This window comes from Liolophura sinensis, chromosome 8 (assembly GCF_032854445.1).
Source record: "Liolophura sinensis isolate JHLJ2023 chromosome 8, CUHK_Ljap_v2, whole genome shotgun sequence".
Classification (NCBI taxonomy): Eukaryota; Metazoa; Mollusca; class Polyplacophora; order Chitonida; family Chitonidae; genus Liolophura; species Liolophura sinensis.
Genome location: NC_088302.1, coordinates 17,749,947 through 17,767,020, shown reverse-complemented (window position 1 = coordinate 17,767,020; position 17,074 = coordinate 17,749,947). Strand labels below are relative to the sequence as shown.

The following is a 17,074-nucleotide window of genomic DNA, read 5'->3' as shown; positions in this document are numbered from 1 at the left end:
AGCTTTACCCCGCGGCACCCCTGGGTTCTCCACTCGTAATACTAATCAACAAATCAATGAAAAATTCTTATGGCAATATACAACAATCTAATATGTCAATCAAATCATTATATCACTTGAATAATGTTGGTAAACGTCAAACAAAATCCACCATTGTCAAAAGCCAAAAATATGCATTCTATTTTTGTATTGTGGCCACTATTCTGGGTTTGACGTTTAAGTTCTGTAATTTTTCAACCTTTTCGCATGTTAGCCAGATGTTTATTCAAGCAACTTCTGAGGGCATTGTTCCATGTAGATTGATTATATTATTAAATTATACTTTTTGTGAAGCCCAGAAATTGCCCAATCCAACCAATGTAGTTTTGCCTTCAAAGGCAATTTAAAACCATGCATAAATTGCACTGAAGGTTGCTCTTTCTTAGGCGAAAAGGTTGAGGAATTAGGGTACTTTGATCTCATACAGTCTAAAAAAAACGCAATCATAAAACAGAGCAACAAACAGTTGTGTTTACAGAACATTTACTTGTAAAATCATTTGTGATAAAATCACTTTTCTGTACATTTTTGGTACTATCTCTGTCTCGCCATATACATGTTGCCTATCTGCTATTTAGTTTTACAGATCTGCGTAATTTACAGATGACAAATTTAACTGAAAGACAAAGCTTAAAACAGTTTGAACTATAAAAGGAAACTTAAAGTAGAGTTGTTATCTGCTGAAAAATATTTTTGGGGATTTCACAACTTTACCATTTTAACAGCGCAGTATAAAAAAAGAGTAAAACAAAAGCTCACAAACCTACAACATGCATCTCTTTACTTGACATAAACGGTTAATGATATGACTCAGCACCATTGTTATGAGACTGAGTTTTGATGCAAAGAATTACAGTAATCAAATCAAAATGTTTTAGGCCACACCCTAAACCCTGAGGTGTCGCATAATCTAATTTATGAATAATCAAAGGATGATATTGAGATTTAAGGCATCTTAAGGTATCAATGAGGTGGAAATATTTACCGGTCTTATCCAGCAGCTGTGAATGCACATTCATGTAGAGCTATTTGCAACTTCTGAATCAAACCATCACAGGACATTTCACACGATTTGTATAAGTATCATACTACAAAAATTATGTGAAATTCACACTTGCTGACTGACATGAATTAATTAATGTGGAAGTTGGAATAACAAATCGAACCATGTCAATGTGTTTTCACCACTGTGAAGTGCTTTCTAAATACCAGCCACTGTAATTTTGGATGTCAAAAACGTATATTTTTTGTAAAGATTTTTGGTGGATACAAAGCACAAACAGCTTCTTAGCCCTTCAGAATGATGTCCATACACTGAACTTGACAGGATTTCTTGGAGGGGCATTATTCAGTGGTATTCACAATACAACAACACTTTCCTACACACTGTAACGTGAAACTTGATACAATCACACCTGATACGCAGTTTATTTCACATTGTTACCTCACGTTTCCTTATTAAATTATCACACGTTTCATTCAAAATTTTCAAATTCACGTCAGTCACACTTTTCTCCTCACTTTCACACAGAATATCCACAAAAGGAAAAATCTAATGCTTACAGTTCTGTAATTAAATATCTCCGGACTACCAAACCTTTCTAAGGACCAACTTTACATCTTTCTTTTTGTCCAATTTCATAAAGCTAGTTCGGAACACTTTCTGGATTTGCTTGAACTTGTCTGTGTCAAATACAGAGCGGGCAGTGTTACTCAGCTCAAATGGTTCTGAAAGCAAATGTAGAAAGAGTTGAAAAGTGCAAATATTTTCCGTATATGTAATTTAATCCCAAAAGCTGCATTTTTAGAGAAAACAAAAACCCAAATTATTTTTTGATGCAAGAAATTTACCTTTTTTTAGTAGGCTATCATCCCATCTTCCAGCACAAAAAACCATCTAAAATAATTGTCTAAAAACTCTCATAATCAGGTATAATAAGTAACTTGGCCATGGGAAAAATAGACGTATTGGGTCAAATACAGAATTGGGTTAATGTATTCATTTCAGTGGTGCTTTACAGAAGAGTAATGATGTTCCAGAGAGGATTCGCCACAGAATATTTTACCAAATATTATTCACACCCAAACTTTTGACCATGACTAAGTTACTGATGTTGTCTGATCTTGGAAAATGTGCTTTAAGGCTACTTTGGAAGGTTGGAAAGTAGGAAGGTATTGTAATATGAAAACTTAGGTTTTTCAAGCGTAAAAGGACTTTCTTAATTTCTGTTTAATACGTACATACAAAAACAGTTTTGCCTTCTACGAGAGGTGTCATGTTTATAGCTGAAGGAAACTAGAATGCCTGGAGTAAACCACCATCCCTTGCCAGAGAACTAACAAGATTCCCGACATACAGCTTAAACCAGTGAGGACTGGTTTCAGTCTGCGACCGTATTGGTCGTAGGACAAATGAAGCAATTTCTATACCAGATGGAGCAGAGTTCAGAGCACTGACTTCAGGGTCTTCAAAGCTTTAGCTGCTTTCTTTCAAGGCAACTAAAAATTAGTCTACCCTAAACTTCACAAGAGCTTAACTAACCTTCATGCCAGCCTCTGACCTTGAGACTAGCCTCTGACCTTCACACTATCATCTACCCTTCATGCTAGCCACTAGGTGTGACACTAACATGTAACCATAAGATCAGCCTCTAACCTTCAATACATAGACAGCTCCACTGCCTCTTGTCCTCTGTCTGTCGCTGCACCACATGAATGGGCAAAACTTTTCCCTGGCGCACACTTATTGCATCTCTCCTGTAACTTTAAACATCATAAATTTCATTTTATTTCCATTTATTTCACCGATGCTATATGCCTTCTGAAAAAGGTAAATTCCAGTCTTTACCATTTGTGGGTTGAGAGGGCATCTCCCATCTCCTGTACTATCAGAAAATTACTCTCCATATAGTCGTGTATATACGCTGCAGAAACGCTGGTTCACTTACCAGAATACAATGGTTGCCAAGGTTATGGGTGGAGGAAACTGAGCAGAGGCTGGTGAAAGCCTCATTAAGGTAAATGACAAACCTCCCGACATAAAGCCTTGATCAAACCAGCTAGAGTTGTCCTATATGGTCAAGTTGTCCTATATGTTGTCTGCAGCAAAACAGGTGCTGTACACAACTGAGTCAGTGAGGGCCAATATCAGATAATGGCTGATTTGAATAATCAGCATTTACCATCCCTCTTAAGAATAATTCTTATGTGAGTGAGGTGATGTATTTTCATCCGTGGAAAAATGGGAGATTCAGAAGTAAACCAACTTTTCCAAATGCCATACACTGATTTTCTCACTCAGTTTGATGTTGGTAGAATGCAAATTTTCTTTGTAAAAAAAATTAAAATTTTTTCTTTCTTTTTCATTTCAACTGCTTACTATCACCAAACGTAAAATGATTCCCTGTCTGACCACTGGGCAGTGAGTTCAGGTCTAATGTCACTTAGCAAGCAAAGACGAACCAATGGCACTTACTCAAATGTAAAGGTGAAGTACTCGAGGAAGCCCAGAAACAGTTCTCCTACTGACAAGTCGTTTGGAGAGTGGTGGTTCAATGTGACTGGTCTCAGCGTACAAACATCGCTCTTGGGGTTGAACTCACTCTGATCAACAGGGACAAAGTCTATAAGTTACTGTTGTGTGTAAACATCAAAAATTGCATGATCATTATTCAACAAAACAAAAAGATACTCTCTCTGTGTTGCATAACACTCAGATGTACTGTAAGGTTTCTTTCATCAAGAGCAAGAAAATCTTTTCTTGAACAGATTTTTGGAAAATATGAATTACTGCAAAGGACCTAACATTTTACCACAAACACGCATTTAAAGAGGCAAATTACTGTCATAACTCATAAAAACATTACTTTTGGTGCTGAAACTTATATCCTAACTTCCAGACATCTTTCTAAGATCAGCAGAACTTTTAGAGTCTGGTTATAACTCATAAAAACATTACTTTTGGCACTGATACTTATATCCTAACTTCCAGACATCTTTCTAAGATCAGCAGAACTTTTAGAGTCTGGTCATAACTCATAAAAACATTACTTTTGGCGCTGATACTTATATCCTACCTTCCAGACATCTTTCTAAGATCAACAGAACTTTTAGAGTCTGGTTATAACTCATAAAAACATTACTTTTGGCGCTGATACTTATATCCTACCTTCCAGACATCTTTCTAAGATCAACAGAACTTTTAGAGTCTGGTCATAACTCATAAAAACATTACTTTTGGCGCTGATACTTATATCCTACCTTTCAGACATCTTTCTAAGATCAACAGAACTTTTAGAGTCTGGTTATAACTCATAAAAACATTACTTTTGGCACTGATACTTATATCCTAACTTCCAGACATCTTTCTAAGATCAACAGAACTTTTAGAGTCTGGTCATAACTCATAAAAACATTACTTTTGGCGCTGATACTTATATCCTACCTTTCAGACATCTTTCTAAGATCAACAGAACTTTTAGAGTCTGGTTATAACTCATAAAAACATTACTTTTGGCACTGATACTTATATCCTACCTTCCAGAAAGATCAACAGAACTTTCAGAGTCTGACAAAACATGCATATATGTAAACTTTCGCAAACACCATTCCGACCAAACTTTCCACCACACAACATCCCAGACGCAATTTCCAGCCTACTTCCATCGACAACATTCCAGACAAACATTCCGACATACTTTAGCAGACAACACACCATACAGCCTTTCAAACTTCAAAATCCCAGAAAATATCTGCAAGTGTAAACATACTTACAGGGAATCGTACTTGTAAGGAAGGCAAAACTGGAGGAGCACAACCACCTGAAACATGTAAAATGACCCCAATTCGTGACGCTGAATTCACTGATATTGTATCCAGTTGCTCATTTTTACCTTGTAATATCTGGATATTCCATCAAACACACATAGGCTGGTTGGTAAATTTTTGAGATGAGCCATTCACTTAACAACGCACCAGGGGCTGATTTCACAAATTTATTTCAAGTCAAACTTGAAAACCTCCTCAGAATACCCAGTTTTTGGTACTGGACATTGACACATTTGTCTTAAGGTAACACTGACAAAGTGGACAAAATGTTAATTTCTAAAGATGAAAATTAAGATCACATTTTGGATTTTGACTTAAGTGGGGAATCTGCCCCTGATGGCAAGACAGTGATTTGTTAACTTGTATGACTTGAAAGTAAGCACTAACTGAACTCTTAAATACGCCAAGTCGTAAGAGGCTTTGTGAAATCGGCAGGCACCAGATCTATTATAGAGTGACATTTAGCCAATCTGCCGTCAGCATCTTCACTATGTCTGGCGTACTCACACTGCAGGTAATGTATCAACATCAGCGCAAAGGAGTAACTGGAAATAGTCATGTTTCTGGCGTCATTGATATTCTGGCATCGTGCCCAGTATTTAATGAACAAGCCAAGTGGTCTCACTCTCCAGTCCACTGTAGGAAAAAAACATAACGCTAATTATCTATTCACGTAGATCATGTGATTTGTTTATCTGATCTATTTATTTACAGACAGTTCTCTCTGGCTCTGATCGTGCCGAGTTTCCCACCACCATAAATGATAATAATGGTCGCCATCGTATACGTGAAATATTCTTGAGTAAGGCATAAAAAAACAATCAAATAAATAAATAAATAAATATTTACTGGTAAATATTTACATATTATTGCAAAGCAGAGCCCAAGGCTCGACTTCATTAAGCAACTTCTTAGTGCAAGTGATTAATACTAGTTTCTCTATATATGGTAAAAGCAGAAAGTCAGAACTGAGCTGCTCGACAAAACTTGGAAGAAACTGCAAGGGCACATCAGTTTGAGAAATTGGGTCCAGGTTGAACATTGTAACCCATCAAGTACCAGACAAACTTCCTCACAAGAATAAAAATAAAAAAACAAAAATTTGCTGAACCTGGATTTGAGCTCAATACTTTCTTAGTTAACTCTAGTGGGATTGCTATCTAACCACATGGACTATTTGATCAATGAAACAATGGTAATACTGATATTGAATGCTTGAAAGTATTCATATCATGTTTTCAAAGGTTGAGAAGAGCAAAGACTTCAGTAGTACTTAGAGCTAAGCCTCTAATATCATAGTACTCCAATAATAAGATTTGCTAATTACATTTCCACACCATACCTTGGGCATCTGGCCCCAGGATCGTGAAGCTATCTTAAACTTAAGTCAGAATTTCAAATCACTTTAAAATTGTTATTTCACACGTAACACTGTAAAAATATTGCTTGACAATGTCAATTCCAGATAAGTTATTATAAAATAAATTTCAGTTAAAATAACAGAAAGGAACATACCCAGTTTAACGACTGAATTTTTGATCCTGAGGTCAGTACTGTGTGCGGTGAAACCAGAGTAAACTACCCCTGTCAACGAAGTTTCCCATGTGTGACACACAGATTTGTCCTGTATAGGTTGGTGGAAGACAAGCGATCTCCTATAAACTCGTACGTGTGTCAGCAACCAGTGGATGATCGTGGTTTAGAACTTGGTTTCCTCCCACCTTATTGCTGGCCGCTGTCGTGTAAGTGAAATATTCTTGAGTTTGGCATAAAACACCGATCAAATAAGTAAATAAATAAATAAATAAGTAAATAAATAAATAAGTAAATAAATAAATCTCCTGTAAACTTCATGTGAGACAATCTATTAACAAACAAGACGATGGGCTGAACATGGATGTATACACATACGCAAAGTGACTTACTGAGGGCGTAGTGCTTCAGGAGATGGGTGTTCCGGATCCCTACCAGGTTGTTCACATTGAGGTCACACTCCACATCACTGCAGAAATCCACAACACAACATATGGATGAGATGTCCAAGAAACGATTGTACACCTGGGTTTACCTTCATCCGGGAAATGACTTGGGTCATAGATTTGTAATACGTTGACCTTGACACCATGCACAGTGCTGTTTCACTGAAACACTAAAATCACCAGGCTTCTTCACCTGATGCCCCATCCAGACTTAATGCTCCATTCAGACTTGATGCCTTAGCCCTACCCAGGTATGATGACCCACCCAGACTTGATGACCCACTCTTACATGACGCCCCATAAAATATGATGCCCAAGCAGAGATGACGGCCCACCTGGAGGTAATGCCCCAGCCAGACATGATGCCCAACCCAGTCTTGATATCCATCCAGATTTGATGTTCACCTGGAGATGATGCCCCGGCCTAGCGATGCCCCTGCCAGATATGATGCCCAACCCAGACTTGATATCCATCCAGATTTGATGTTCACCTGGAGATGATGCCCCGGCCTAGCAATGCCCCAGCAAGACATGATGCCCAACCCAGACTTGATATCCATCCAGATTTGATGCTCACCTGGAGATGATGCCCCGGCCCAGTGATGCCCCTGCCAGACATGATGCCCAAACCAGACTTGATGTCCATCCAGATTTGATGTTCACCTGGAGATGATGCCCCGGCCTAGCGATGCCCCTGCCAGACATGATGCCCAACCCAGACTTGATATCCAGCCAGATTTGATGGTCACCTGGAGATGATGCCCCGGCCTAGCGATGCCCCTGCCAGACATGATGCCCAACCCAGACTTGATATCCATCCAGATTTGATGTTCACCTGGAGATGATGCCCCTGCCTAGCGATGCCCCTGCCAGACATGATGCCCAACCCAGACTTGATATCCATCCAGATTTGATGTTCACCTGGAGATGATGCCCCGGCCTAGCGATGCCCCAGCCAGACATGATGCCCAACCCAGACTTGATATCCATCCAGATCTGATGTTCACCTGGAGATGATGCCCCGGCCTAGCGATGCCCCTGCCAGACATGATGCCCAACCCAGACTTGATATCCATCCAGATCTGATGTTCACCTGGAGATGATGCCCCGGCCTAGCGATGCCCCTGCCAGACATGATGCCCAACCCAGACTTGATATCCATCCAGATTTGATGGTCACCTGGAGATGATGCCCCTGCCTAGCGATGCCCCTGCCAGACATGATGCCCAACCCAGACTTGATATCCATCCAGATTTGATGTTCACCTGGAGATGATGCCCCGGCCTAGCGATGCCCCTGCCAGACATGATGCCCAACCCAGACTTGATATCCATCCAGATTTGATGTTCACCTGGAGATGATGCCCCGGCCTAGCGATGCCCCTGCCAGACATGATGCCCAACCCAGACTTGATATCCATCCAGATTTGATGTTCACCTGGAGATGATGCCCCGGCCTAGCGATGCCCCTGCCAGACATGATGCCCAACCCAGACTTGATATCCATCCAGATTTGATGTTCACCTGGAGATGATGCCCCGGCCTAGCGATGCCCCTGCCAGACATGATGCCCAACCCAGACTTGATATCCATCCAGATTTGATGTTCACCTGGAGATGATGCCCCGGCCTAGCGATGCCCCTGCCAGACATGATGCCCAACCCAGACTTGATATCCATCCAGATTTGATGGTCACCTGGAGATGATGCCCCGGCCTAGCGATGCCCCTGCCAGACATGATGCCCAACCCAGACTTGATATCCATCCAGATTTGATGGTCACCTGGAGATGATGCCCCGGCCCAGTGATGCCCCTGCCAGACATGATGCCCAAACCAGGCTTGATGTGCATCCAGACATGATACCCAACCTGAAGATGTTGCCACATCCAAACACAATGCCCCAGCTAAACTTGATACTCCACCTAGAGATGCAGTCCCATGCAAACACCTGATGCCCCCACTGTACAATCACCAGACTGCTTCACCTGATGCCCCATCCAAACTTGATGCCCCATCAAGACTCGATGCCCTAGTGCCACCCCTAGTTGCTGACATGCCCCATCCAGGCATCATACCCAATCCAGGCTTGATGTTCACCCAGACATGATGCCCCAAAACAGAGATAACGCCCCATTTGTCAAGACAAATCCCTCAAATTTTACATGCCACGAACTGATCACAGAAATTTAACATTTATAGATTTTAGATTTGAACAAAGGTATGAGACAATGACATACACACTTAACAGTTCTTCTTTTCACTTTAAAGTTGAACCTGGGGTTCACAGAAGTTGTCTAGACAGCTGGAATTCGGTCTATTGATTGAATAAAAAACTGAATAGCTGGTTATATTTACTCAATTTGAGGTTGTTTTAGGAAAGAAACATTCAAAATTGTACCTAAACTCAGTTTAAACATATCCAAAGTTCCGCAAAGTTACAAGTTACCTCCCTTTTAAAGAAATCTTTATAACCCTCTGCATTGCTTAGATTTAAGAAGGTAAGTTTTGGAAACGGAGGGGCAAATGAAATCAAATATGAGAGACAGTAAGCTTCTTTGGTCTCTGCCAAATCGTTCCACACGAATAATTTGACCTACTTCAGCTTCCGATCATTCTGTTTTTGACATAAGTGTAGTGTGAGTGACTGCATGAAAGCACACGCAGTCCAACTGAATTCCTCCTCCTGTCATCAGGTGGCACTAATACCTTCAGCTCCTTTTAAGGAAAGCACACAGTTTGCCTCCAGTCTGTCTGACAGCAGTATATTTTCTTGTTCTAAATATGTAGCCTCTCTATTTAAAGATCATTATAGTTACACTCCATGGGGTAATTCACTACTTGCAGGTCTTCTAATTTTCCTATTATTGGTGGGTGATTCTTGCGGTAAATTTCATGTGATTAGTACCATCAATAAGTCAATCAGATTCCGTTTTAAACTGTTTTTGTGGATTGAAATCTTTGTTTGTTCTGACAAGTAAGGATAATATTTCAAGAGAATTTGGATAATGCACAAAACATTTATCTGCATGCACTAGATTCAGTGCTAGTTGCATGATTTTCAATTTTCTGAATTTTTTTTCTTTCGATAATTTTTGACAGGCAGGCCGAGAAAGTGACAACCACATATTCCATAAGCCATTAATGCGTGACCATTCTGTCTTGATTCATGACTATTAAATATTTTTTCAAATTGAAATCAAGACCAACTGCTCATGTTGTAAGTTTTCTGGGCAGATCTTTACACTTCACTGGACTGGTATCCTGAAATACATATAACAATAACTGCAGTGTGTGCCGATTATCAGTTTGCAGTATCAACCAGGAGGTCAGCTGGAGTTCACATCTAGGCAGTGAAAATCACCTTAATCATTGAAGGATAGTAATGTACAAAAATGTTCAACTTTAGTATCACAAACGGTTCTTTGAAACACAAAAAAAATCAATTTCAGCTGAAAGAAAAACTCAGTTTCGCCCAGAAAGTGGTGGTCAGTACACGGAAAAATGACTTCTGTGAACCCCTTCTATGAAATACTTGACTGTCATCCTAGCCAAATGCAAAGCCATAGCGTACCTTATCTTGTCTCTGAACCTCAGGATTGGCACTCTGGCAGGGATCACCTCCAGATTTTTAACAAATGCTGAAAATTTTTATGAAGTTTTTATTACGTATTTGCAAAAATTACAAAAATTAATATGATGACAGGCAGGGTTACATTACAGTAAAATATGAAGAGGATTCTTTAAAAAAGAAAATTACATGTACAGTTAAAACAGTTCATTCAAAATCTTTATTCTGTTTAAAATATCATTAGCACATTTATAAATGCCAAAAGCGCATCTAATTCCAAGAGCACATTTAATACAAAGGACACGTCTAATGCCAAGAGAATACTTAATGCAAATAACCAACCAAATCTAATGCCAAATAGCTCATTTCGGATGAGGGACTAGAAAGCTCATCACGTGATCCAATGACTTAACGGACATCATGTCAGGTCTTAGCCAGGAGAGGGATTCACAGCTTCAGTGTTACATGTAGCAGTAGGACAATAACTCATACAAGGTCTACTTAACAAACACCATGTCAGGTCTTAGCCAGGAGAGGGACTGACACCTTCAGTGTTACATGTAGCAGTAGGACAATAACTCCTAAAAGGTCTACTTACAACACTTTCGTAAACATTTCTGTAAGGCGTATAGCAGGTCAATGGCTTCCCTTTTCTGTACATTCTACAAGTATAAGGCAAATGGGTCTCTTAGAAGGTGAAATAAAAAATTACTGGTCAAAATGACAGTTGTTTGCAGCTCTTTATATTTTTCACTTTGCATACTTAATTCACCAATGCTGTTAAGGCTTAGATTTGGTGGCACGGCTACAAAAAAAAAAAGCTCACCTGTAAGAGACACATAAATGCAAAACTTCTGCTCAACACATAAAGTATTCCAACATTTATCTTAACATTTGTTAGTTTATTTGATTGTTGTCTGACACTACACTCAAGAATATTTCACTTATACAAGGGCTGCCAGCATTATGGTGGGAGGAAACTAGGCAGATCCAAGGGAAACCCATGTCTATCTGCAGGTTTGTGCCACACCATCCCACTTACGGCTGCAGAGGGAGCCAGCACGAGCTGGATTTCAACTCACAGTGACCACATTGGTGACAGTCTCCTGGTTATCAGGCTATGTTAGCGTGCTTACCCTTTGGCCACACAGGCCCCTTTTACCTTAACATGGATTCTACTACAGAAAAGAGATATGAAATCAGGAATTTCTGGTAATGGTCATAGTCTATGGTAATGACATATAACATATGCACAGCATAAATGACAAAACATCACCCTCAGTCAGTGTGCTTTTTATACAAGGAAAACTTACTAGAGCACTTTATAGTGGTACAAAATAATCATTCATTCAGATGACCTTGTGTTTTTCAGTTGTGATTCTTGTTGTATCACATCTTGTGTAAAACAGCCTTCAGCACTCTATGAAGAACACTTACATTTTTCTGAGATATCATCAAACACATATCCATGTCACTTTTCCTTGTCCCAAATCCACTCAAGGAAGAGCCAACTATGTACAATCCTGAATCTGAAAAAAAAAGAGACAAGAGGCATTTTTATCAATCCCAATAATTATTTCAGTAAAAGGTCATGGATTTCATGCGAATACGTTCAGAGATAGGCCCGCCCTTTAGTGGCAGAAGAATAAAAACAATGACCAGCAAAGATCATTAATCACATTATCAAATTTCATTATCAAAATCATGTCAAATTTATGCAAAGGTTTTCAATTAAAATTAATTATTTCAAATATTTATCTTGTATTTTGTGTGATACTCAAAAATAAATAAGTTATTCTCTACACAAACCTTAGGACTTCAGAAACTCACATGGAAAAACACTCTGTACAATGTTAGACAAGGCATCTCTTAGCTGCATTTTCCTAGCACTAACAGCATCCGTTTGTTGATTCTCCAAGAAATACTTAATGATGGCTTTTGAGATCTGCAAAGGATAATGAACAATGCCATGTCGGATAATATTTTTGCATAAAATTGTTACAATTTATTCATTTACTTAATAGGTGTTTTACGCCGTACTCAAGAATATTTCATCTATATGACGGTGGCCAACATTATGGTGGAAGGAAACTGGGCAGAGCCTGGGGGAAACCCACAACCATCCACAGGATGCTATCAGACCGTCCCACTTATGGCCAGAGAGGAAGCCAGTATGAGCAGGACTTACAGTGACTGCATTTGTGAGAGGCTCCTGGGCCATTATGCTGCGCCAGCGCTCTAACCAGCCGAGCCATGGAGGCCCCTAAAATTGTTGTAAAACTTGAATTTGCTATACAACCACTGACAAGGCTTACCTTAGATGCAAAATAAGTTGTAGTGTCCACCCAATTCTTGGTCAGCTGACCGGAGGTCAGGATGATCCGGACATTTCCGAATCATGTCCGGAGATGGACTTTGGGAATAATTACATGCATAGACAAAGGTTCGTAGTTTAAATTACTCCAAGCACATGTAGCCCACCTCATTTCTAAGGCTCTTTGAGGCCATGTAAGCCAAGGCTTTGTTTTGTCCCTAGTTACACTTACAAATGGCAATTCATTTGGGGGAACATTCTTCAGTGGAGTCTAACTAATTACCCTAAATAACCCTAAACTTTGCCCCCCAAAAGTTCATTTTTAGGTCTGATTTGCTATTAAGGCTTAGATTTGGTCCTGAACCTTACAATTTGCCAGTAGAATATCATCTCATGTTCCTAGCAAATCTCAAAACACCTTTCTAAACTCCACAGAACTCTCAGAATCAGAAAAAATGGACGAATTTTATGGTCATATAGAGTATCTGTTCTGCACACATACCTTGTGTGTCTGCTTAGCCAGTGACTGAATGATTGACCGATGAATTATTAAAGCTAACAATTAACTGGCATTAATTATCTCTCATGAAAGAAACCAGAGTGCCTCAGGTAAAATACTGACCTTACACTGGTTGCCCACTGACAGAGTACTTTTAATAGCTACTTGCTCATTGTCTGCACTGTATTTACAGTTGAAAATGTTAAACGAAGTGTTCAAGAAGTAAAATCAATGCACAACTTGAATAGATACACATACATATGCATCAAATAATTATAAACAAAAGAATAAAGCAAAAATGATTCTCTGACCTGTTCACATGTATCCTTGTTGGAAGAGAGACCACGTCTGCTCGGGATTGGTAACTCATGGCGAGGTACAAAGTTCGCTCCATTGCCGTGGTAACTTTCAATTCCCCTCTGCAGAGCATCACCAGATAATGACTGGCTTGCTGGGGAGTTTTGTTGTCTAGGGGAATAACGTTTCAGTCCATTTTTTCGATCTTCATCAGACATTCTCTTTTTTTTCCCACCAACATCTTCTTGGAAACTAGATTGCCTCCTTCATAATTTTGGAAAAAAAAACGGTCAAAATTTATGCATTAGCATCCATTAAAGTAACGTACGAATTGAATGTATGTGATAAACAGTGTATATGTGAACATCATAGCCCCTCTTTTGCCAAAAGCATAGCAGGTCTCTCACTACTGCAGTTCACACAGCTCACCTAAGTTTACAATTGACAATTAACATGAACCCCGGATGGCTCCTGTCCAATATTAAACAATCTAGGCAGAATAATTCTCGCAAAAATCTAATTGATACATTTGCTTATTTCTTTCAGCTTTAACATCGATTTCAAAATAACATTTCAGTCATGATGTGATGCATTAAAACAGGTCATAATGCTGCAATTTATTGTGATGCCTCACCAGAACATAATGCTACGGACACCAGACATGATGCCTTCAACCAGTCACTCCACTCCACTCCACTCACACTACTGATACTGCGCTGACCAGTGCATGTCCTAACCCTCTTAGGTGTCGAATGAGAAAGTAACAAGATTGCCATACACTAAACTTGAATGACCCACATCAGGATTGAACCTACATCTTCCCCTTGGGCGGGACACTCCTTCACACCAATCTCTCCACCTCTGTAGTTCAGTAAGGTGGGAGACATAGAGGATTGATGAAAAGTAACTCCAAAATGAAGATTAGGGTAATGTGGGAAATAGAAAAAAATTAGGTCAATTTTCTTTTTTTTTTAATTTTCGTTTTTGGAGAATATCTCTCAAAATGAGCCCTCTATTTGCATATGAACATTTTCCTTTAGTTGACTGAAATTTATGAAATGATATTAACAGTGAACTTACAGGTTTAGCGACACAAACTTGACACCCTACATTAGGACTCTCCCTAACAGAGTTATCACTACCAGAGTCAGGTCTAAAAAAACATTAAAGGTTCTGACCTCAAACTTTACTGGTAACATTGTGACTGTGCATCAAAGAACTTTAAAAAACTGCATCTCAAAATGATGCTTTTTAAGAGATTATAAGTCTGTGAATGAAAGAAATTTACATGAAAACCCAATGTTTTATTGGTAAACCATCATAGTTTTGTTTAATTTACTTATGTTCTCCAGAACCAAAGCCACTCTAGATATGGCCCTGACTACTTTCATGTAACTTTCACACTGATCACTGTACCTTCAGAAAATTATAGTTTAAACCCATTTTGGGGTAGATATTAACTGAATACAAACATATTCAATTAAAACCATATGTTTTGTGTATCCTTTAAAAGAACATGTCACTCCAATGACTTACTTTGATCCACTTTTGGCTGAAGACAGACTCTGGTTGTAAACCAATCCTGAACCTTGTATCATGTCAGGATTTCGGTCATGGTCAGCCTGTCCAAGTGAAGACAAGTTGAAGTCATTTTCATGACTATCTTGTGTGGATTCTTCAGGACTGGTGAAATGGGGAAGTACAGAGGCATGAACATCTGCAGTATGGCTGAACCTACTCAATGGTGGATGAAGCTCTGAGGTACAATCAATGACAGAACTGCTGCCTTCCCTGAGATGAGTGTCTGCTTGCCTGTTCAGCTCAGAGTTATAGTCTCTACATCTCTCTAAGTCACTTAGTTTTGGAGTGTGAGAGTGAGTTGGGTGGGTAGGGAGTGTTGTGGTGCCTCGCTGGCCTGGATGATGCAGTGGTGAGTGATATATTTGCTGTAAGATATTAGCCCGTATCTGTTCTTTCAGCGTCTCCTCTTCCTGATGGCGGTGATTGTAGTTGAAGACTTGAGCAGTGTTCGAGTTTCTAGTAGCACTTGTATGAGATGCAGCTCCGGGCATGGGTGATGCATCAGTCGACAGAGTGTAGTTTGAATTCACAGGACTGCAACGGTTTGCACTTTCCTGAAAAAGCTGCTGTGCAGCAATCCGATGGTCCACCCAGGTCTGACGGGTTCTGATTTGCTCTGATACACTCACCGGGGAAACTGAAGAACTCAGAAATCGAGATCCCACGTTTGAAATTACGTAGCCCTGAATCTGTTGTGGTCTGTGCTGCTCTGTTTGTGCATGTATAACAGGCTTGTCAGAGGCGTGACAATGTCTCTGGTTTGAATGCTCCAAAATAGACCTAACTGGGTAATGCCTCATTTGAGATAAGCTGGCAACATCGTAAACTGTATGCAGCCCTGAACTATGTTGTTGCTGGCTGCTGTAAACAGGCTCTCTGTAATCACCTGGTATTTCTGATGAGCGATGACCATGACTCTCACTCTGATACCCATGTGCCATCCAAGGAAACATGTCACAGTTTTTAGCTAAAGCTTGGAAAAAAAGTCCCTGTAATATTTTAAGCTCTGGTGAAAGACACAACTGACAGGCTCTAGACCCTATGGTATCATAAAGAATTGTCCAGCTTTGACACATCCCTATCCATTGGCATTTGAGGTTTGGAATGGCAGGGTATTACAATCTTTCAACTGCAATAAATAACAGAAAAAGAAATAAAACAAGTTTTCTATGTACTGTTAAAGCACAAATATTGGATTTGCTTGTCTCAAAGCTTTTACACACATACAATGAGAGTATTGAAAAGATTAGTGACACTGGTACCACACTAGTCCAGCCCATAGTAGTCAGATGTAAGGGGACAAGACTTTTTTAATGTCACTGTCACACATATATCCGCATAATTCATTAATAGTGTACAGATGGTATATTAAATATGTAAAATTCATTGAAACGCAATATAAATTTCTACATGTCTGACTGCCTTAAGTTCTAACTGACACCACCATCGATCTGACACATGAATTTTGATATCACTACTGTAGTGATATCAAAATATCGGAGCGAAGGTGGCATAATGTAAAACTAATCGTAGGCCCACTAAAGCGCTAAGGCCTGGTACTGTACAAGTAGTTGCATATTTTTAGAACATTACAGTACAATGATTTAGAAATGAAGGGAAATTTCAGACTTCAGTTAATATAACACTGAAAGTTCCAGCTTTAACTACTACAAGTAAGTACATCCGCCGGGGAAAGTTTGTCCTCAGTTTCATTCAAAATTAAGTTAAGTGGAAAGGTTTAACGAATTATGATGGATGACAAAACATATAGTCCAGGCTCACAGCGACAATCAAACATGCTGAGATTAACAGACTTCAGATAAAGTCATTAGAATTCCGTGCATCGTGGAATCTTGGCATGATGAGTTCATTTTACACACTTACGATGTTGTCGAATAACCACATGGAGCTGCTGTCCATGTGTAATACGTCATCAAAGTTTGTGCAAGAATACGGTCAGCGAAACATGT

General features: G+C 39.5%; 1 protein-coding gene across 1 annotated transcript; it reads right to left on the bottom strand.

Moving 5' to 3' along the window:
* Positions 1 to 505: 505 nt before the first annotated feature.
* Positions 506 to 16,227, bottom strand: LOC135472718 (poly(A) RNA polymerase GLD2-B-like). The gene is made up of 12 exons (XM_064752360.1): positions 15,060 to 16,227; positions 13,538 to 13,787; positions 12,244 to 12,358; positions 11,851 to 11,942; positions 11,012 to 11,075; positions 10,417 to 10,483; positions 6,792 to 6,868; positions 5,374 to 5,502; positions 4,813 to 4,859; positions 3,515 to 3,642; positions 2,696 to 2,802; positions 506 to 1,767 (listed from the first exon to the last, which is right to left on the bottom strand). Exons 1-12 carry the CDS (start codon positions 16,178 to 16,180, stop codon positions 1,628 to 1,630), a joined length of 2,337 nt encoding a protein of 778 aa, XP_064608430.1. The 5' UTR covers positions 16,181 to 16,227; the 3' UTR covers positions 506 to 1,627.
* Positions 16,228 to 17,074: the final 847 nt, after the last annotated feature.

Coding starts and splice junctions, on each gene's coding strand:
- LOC135472718 (XM_064752360.1), bottom strand. CDS start 16,180: ATGTGTCAAAGCTGGACAATTCTTTATGATACCATAGGGTCTAGAGCC. Junction 12,359..13,537: donor ACAAGGATACATGTGAACAG/GTCAGAGAATCA, acceptor TATCCTTTGCAG/ATCTCAAAAGCCATCATTAA. Junction 5,503..6,791: donor CCTGAAGCACTACGCCCTCA/GTAAGTCACTTT, acceptor TTTTTCCTACAG/TGGACTGGAGAGTGAGACCA.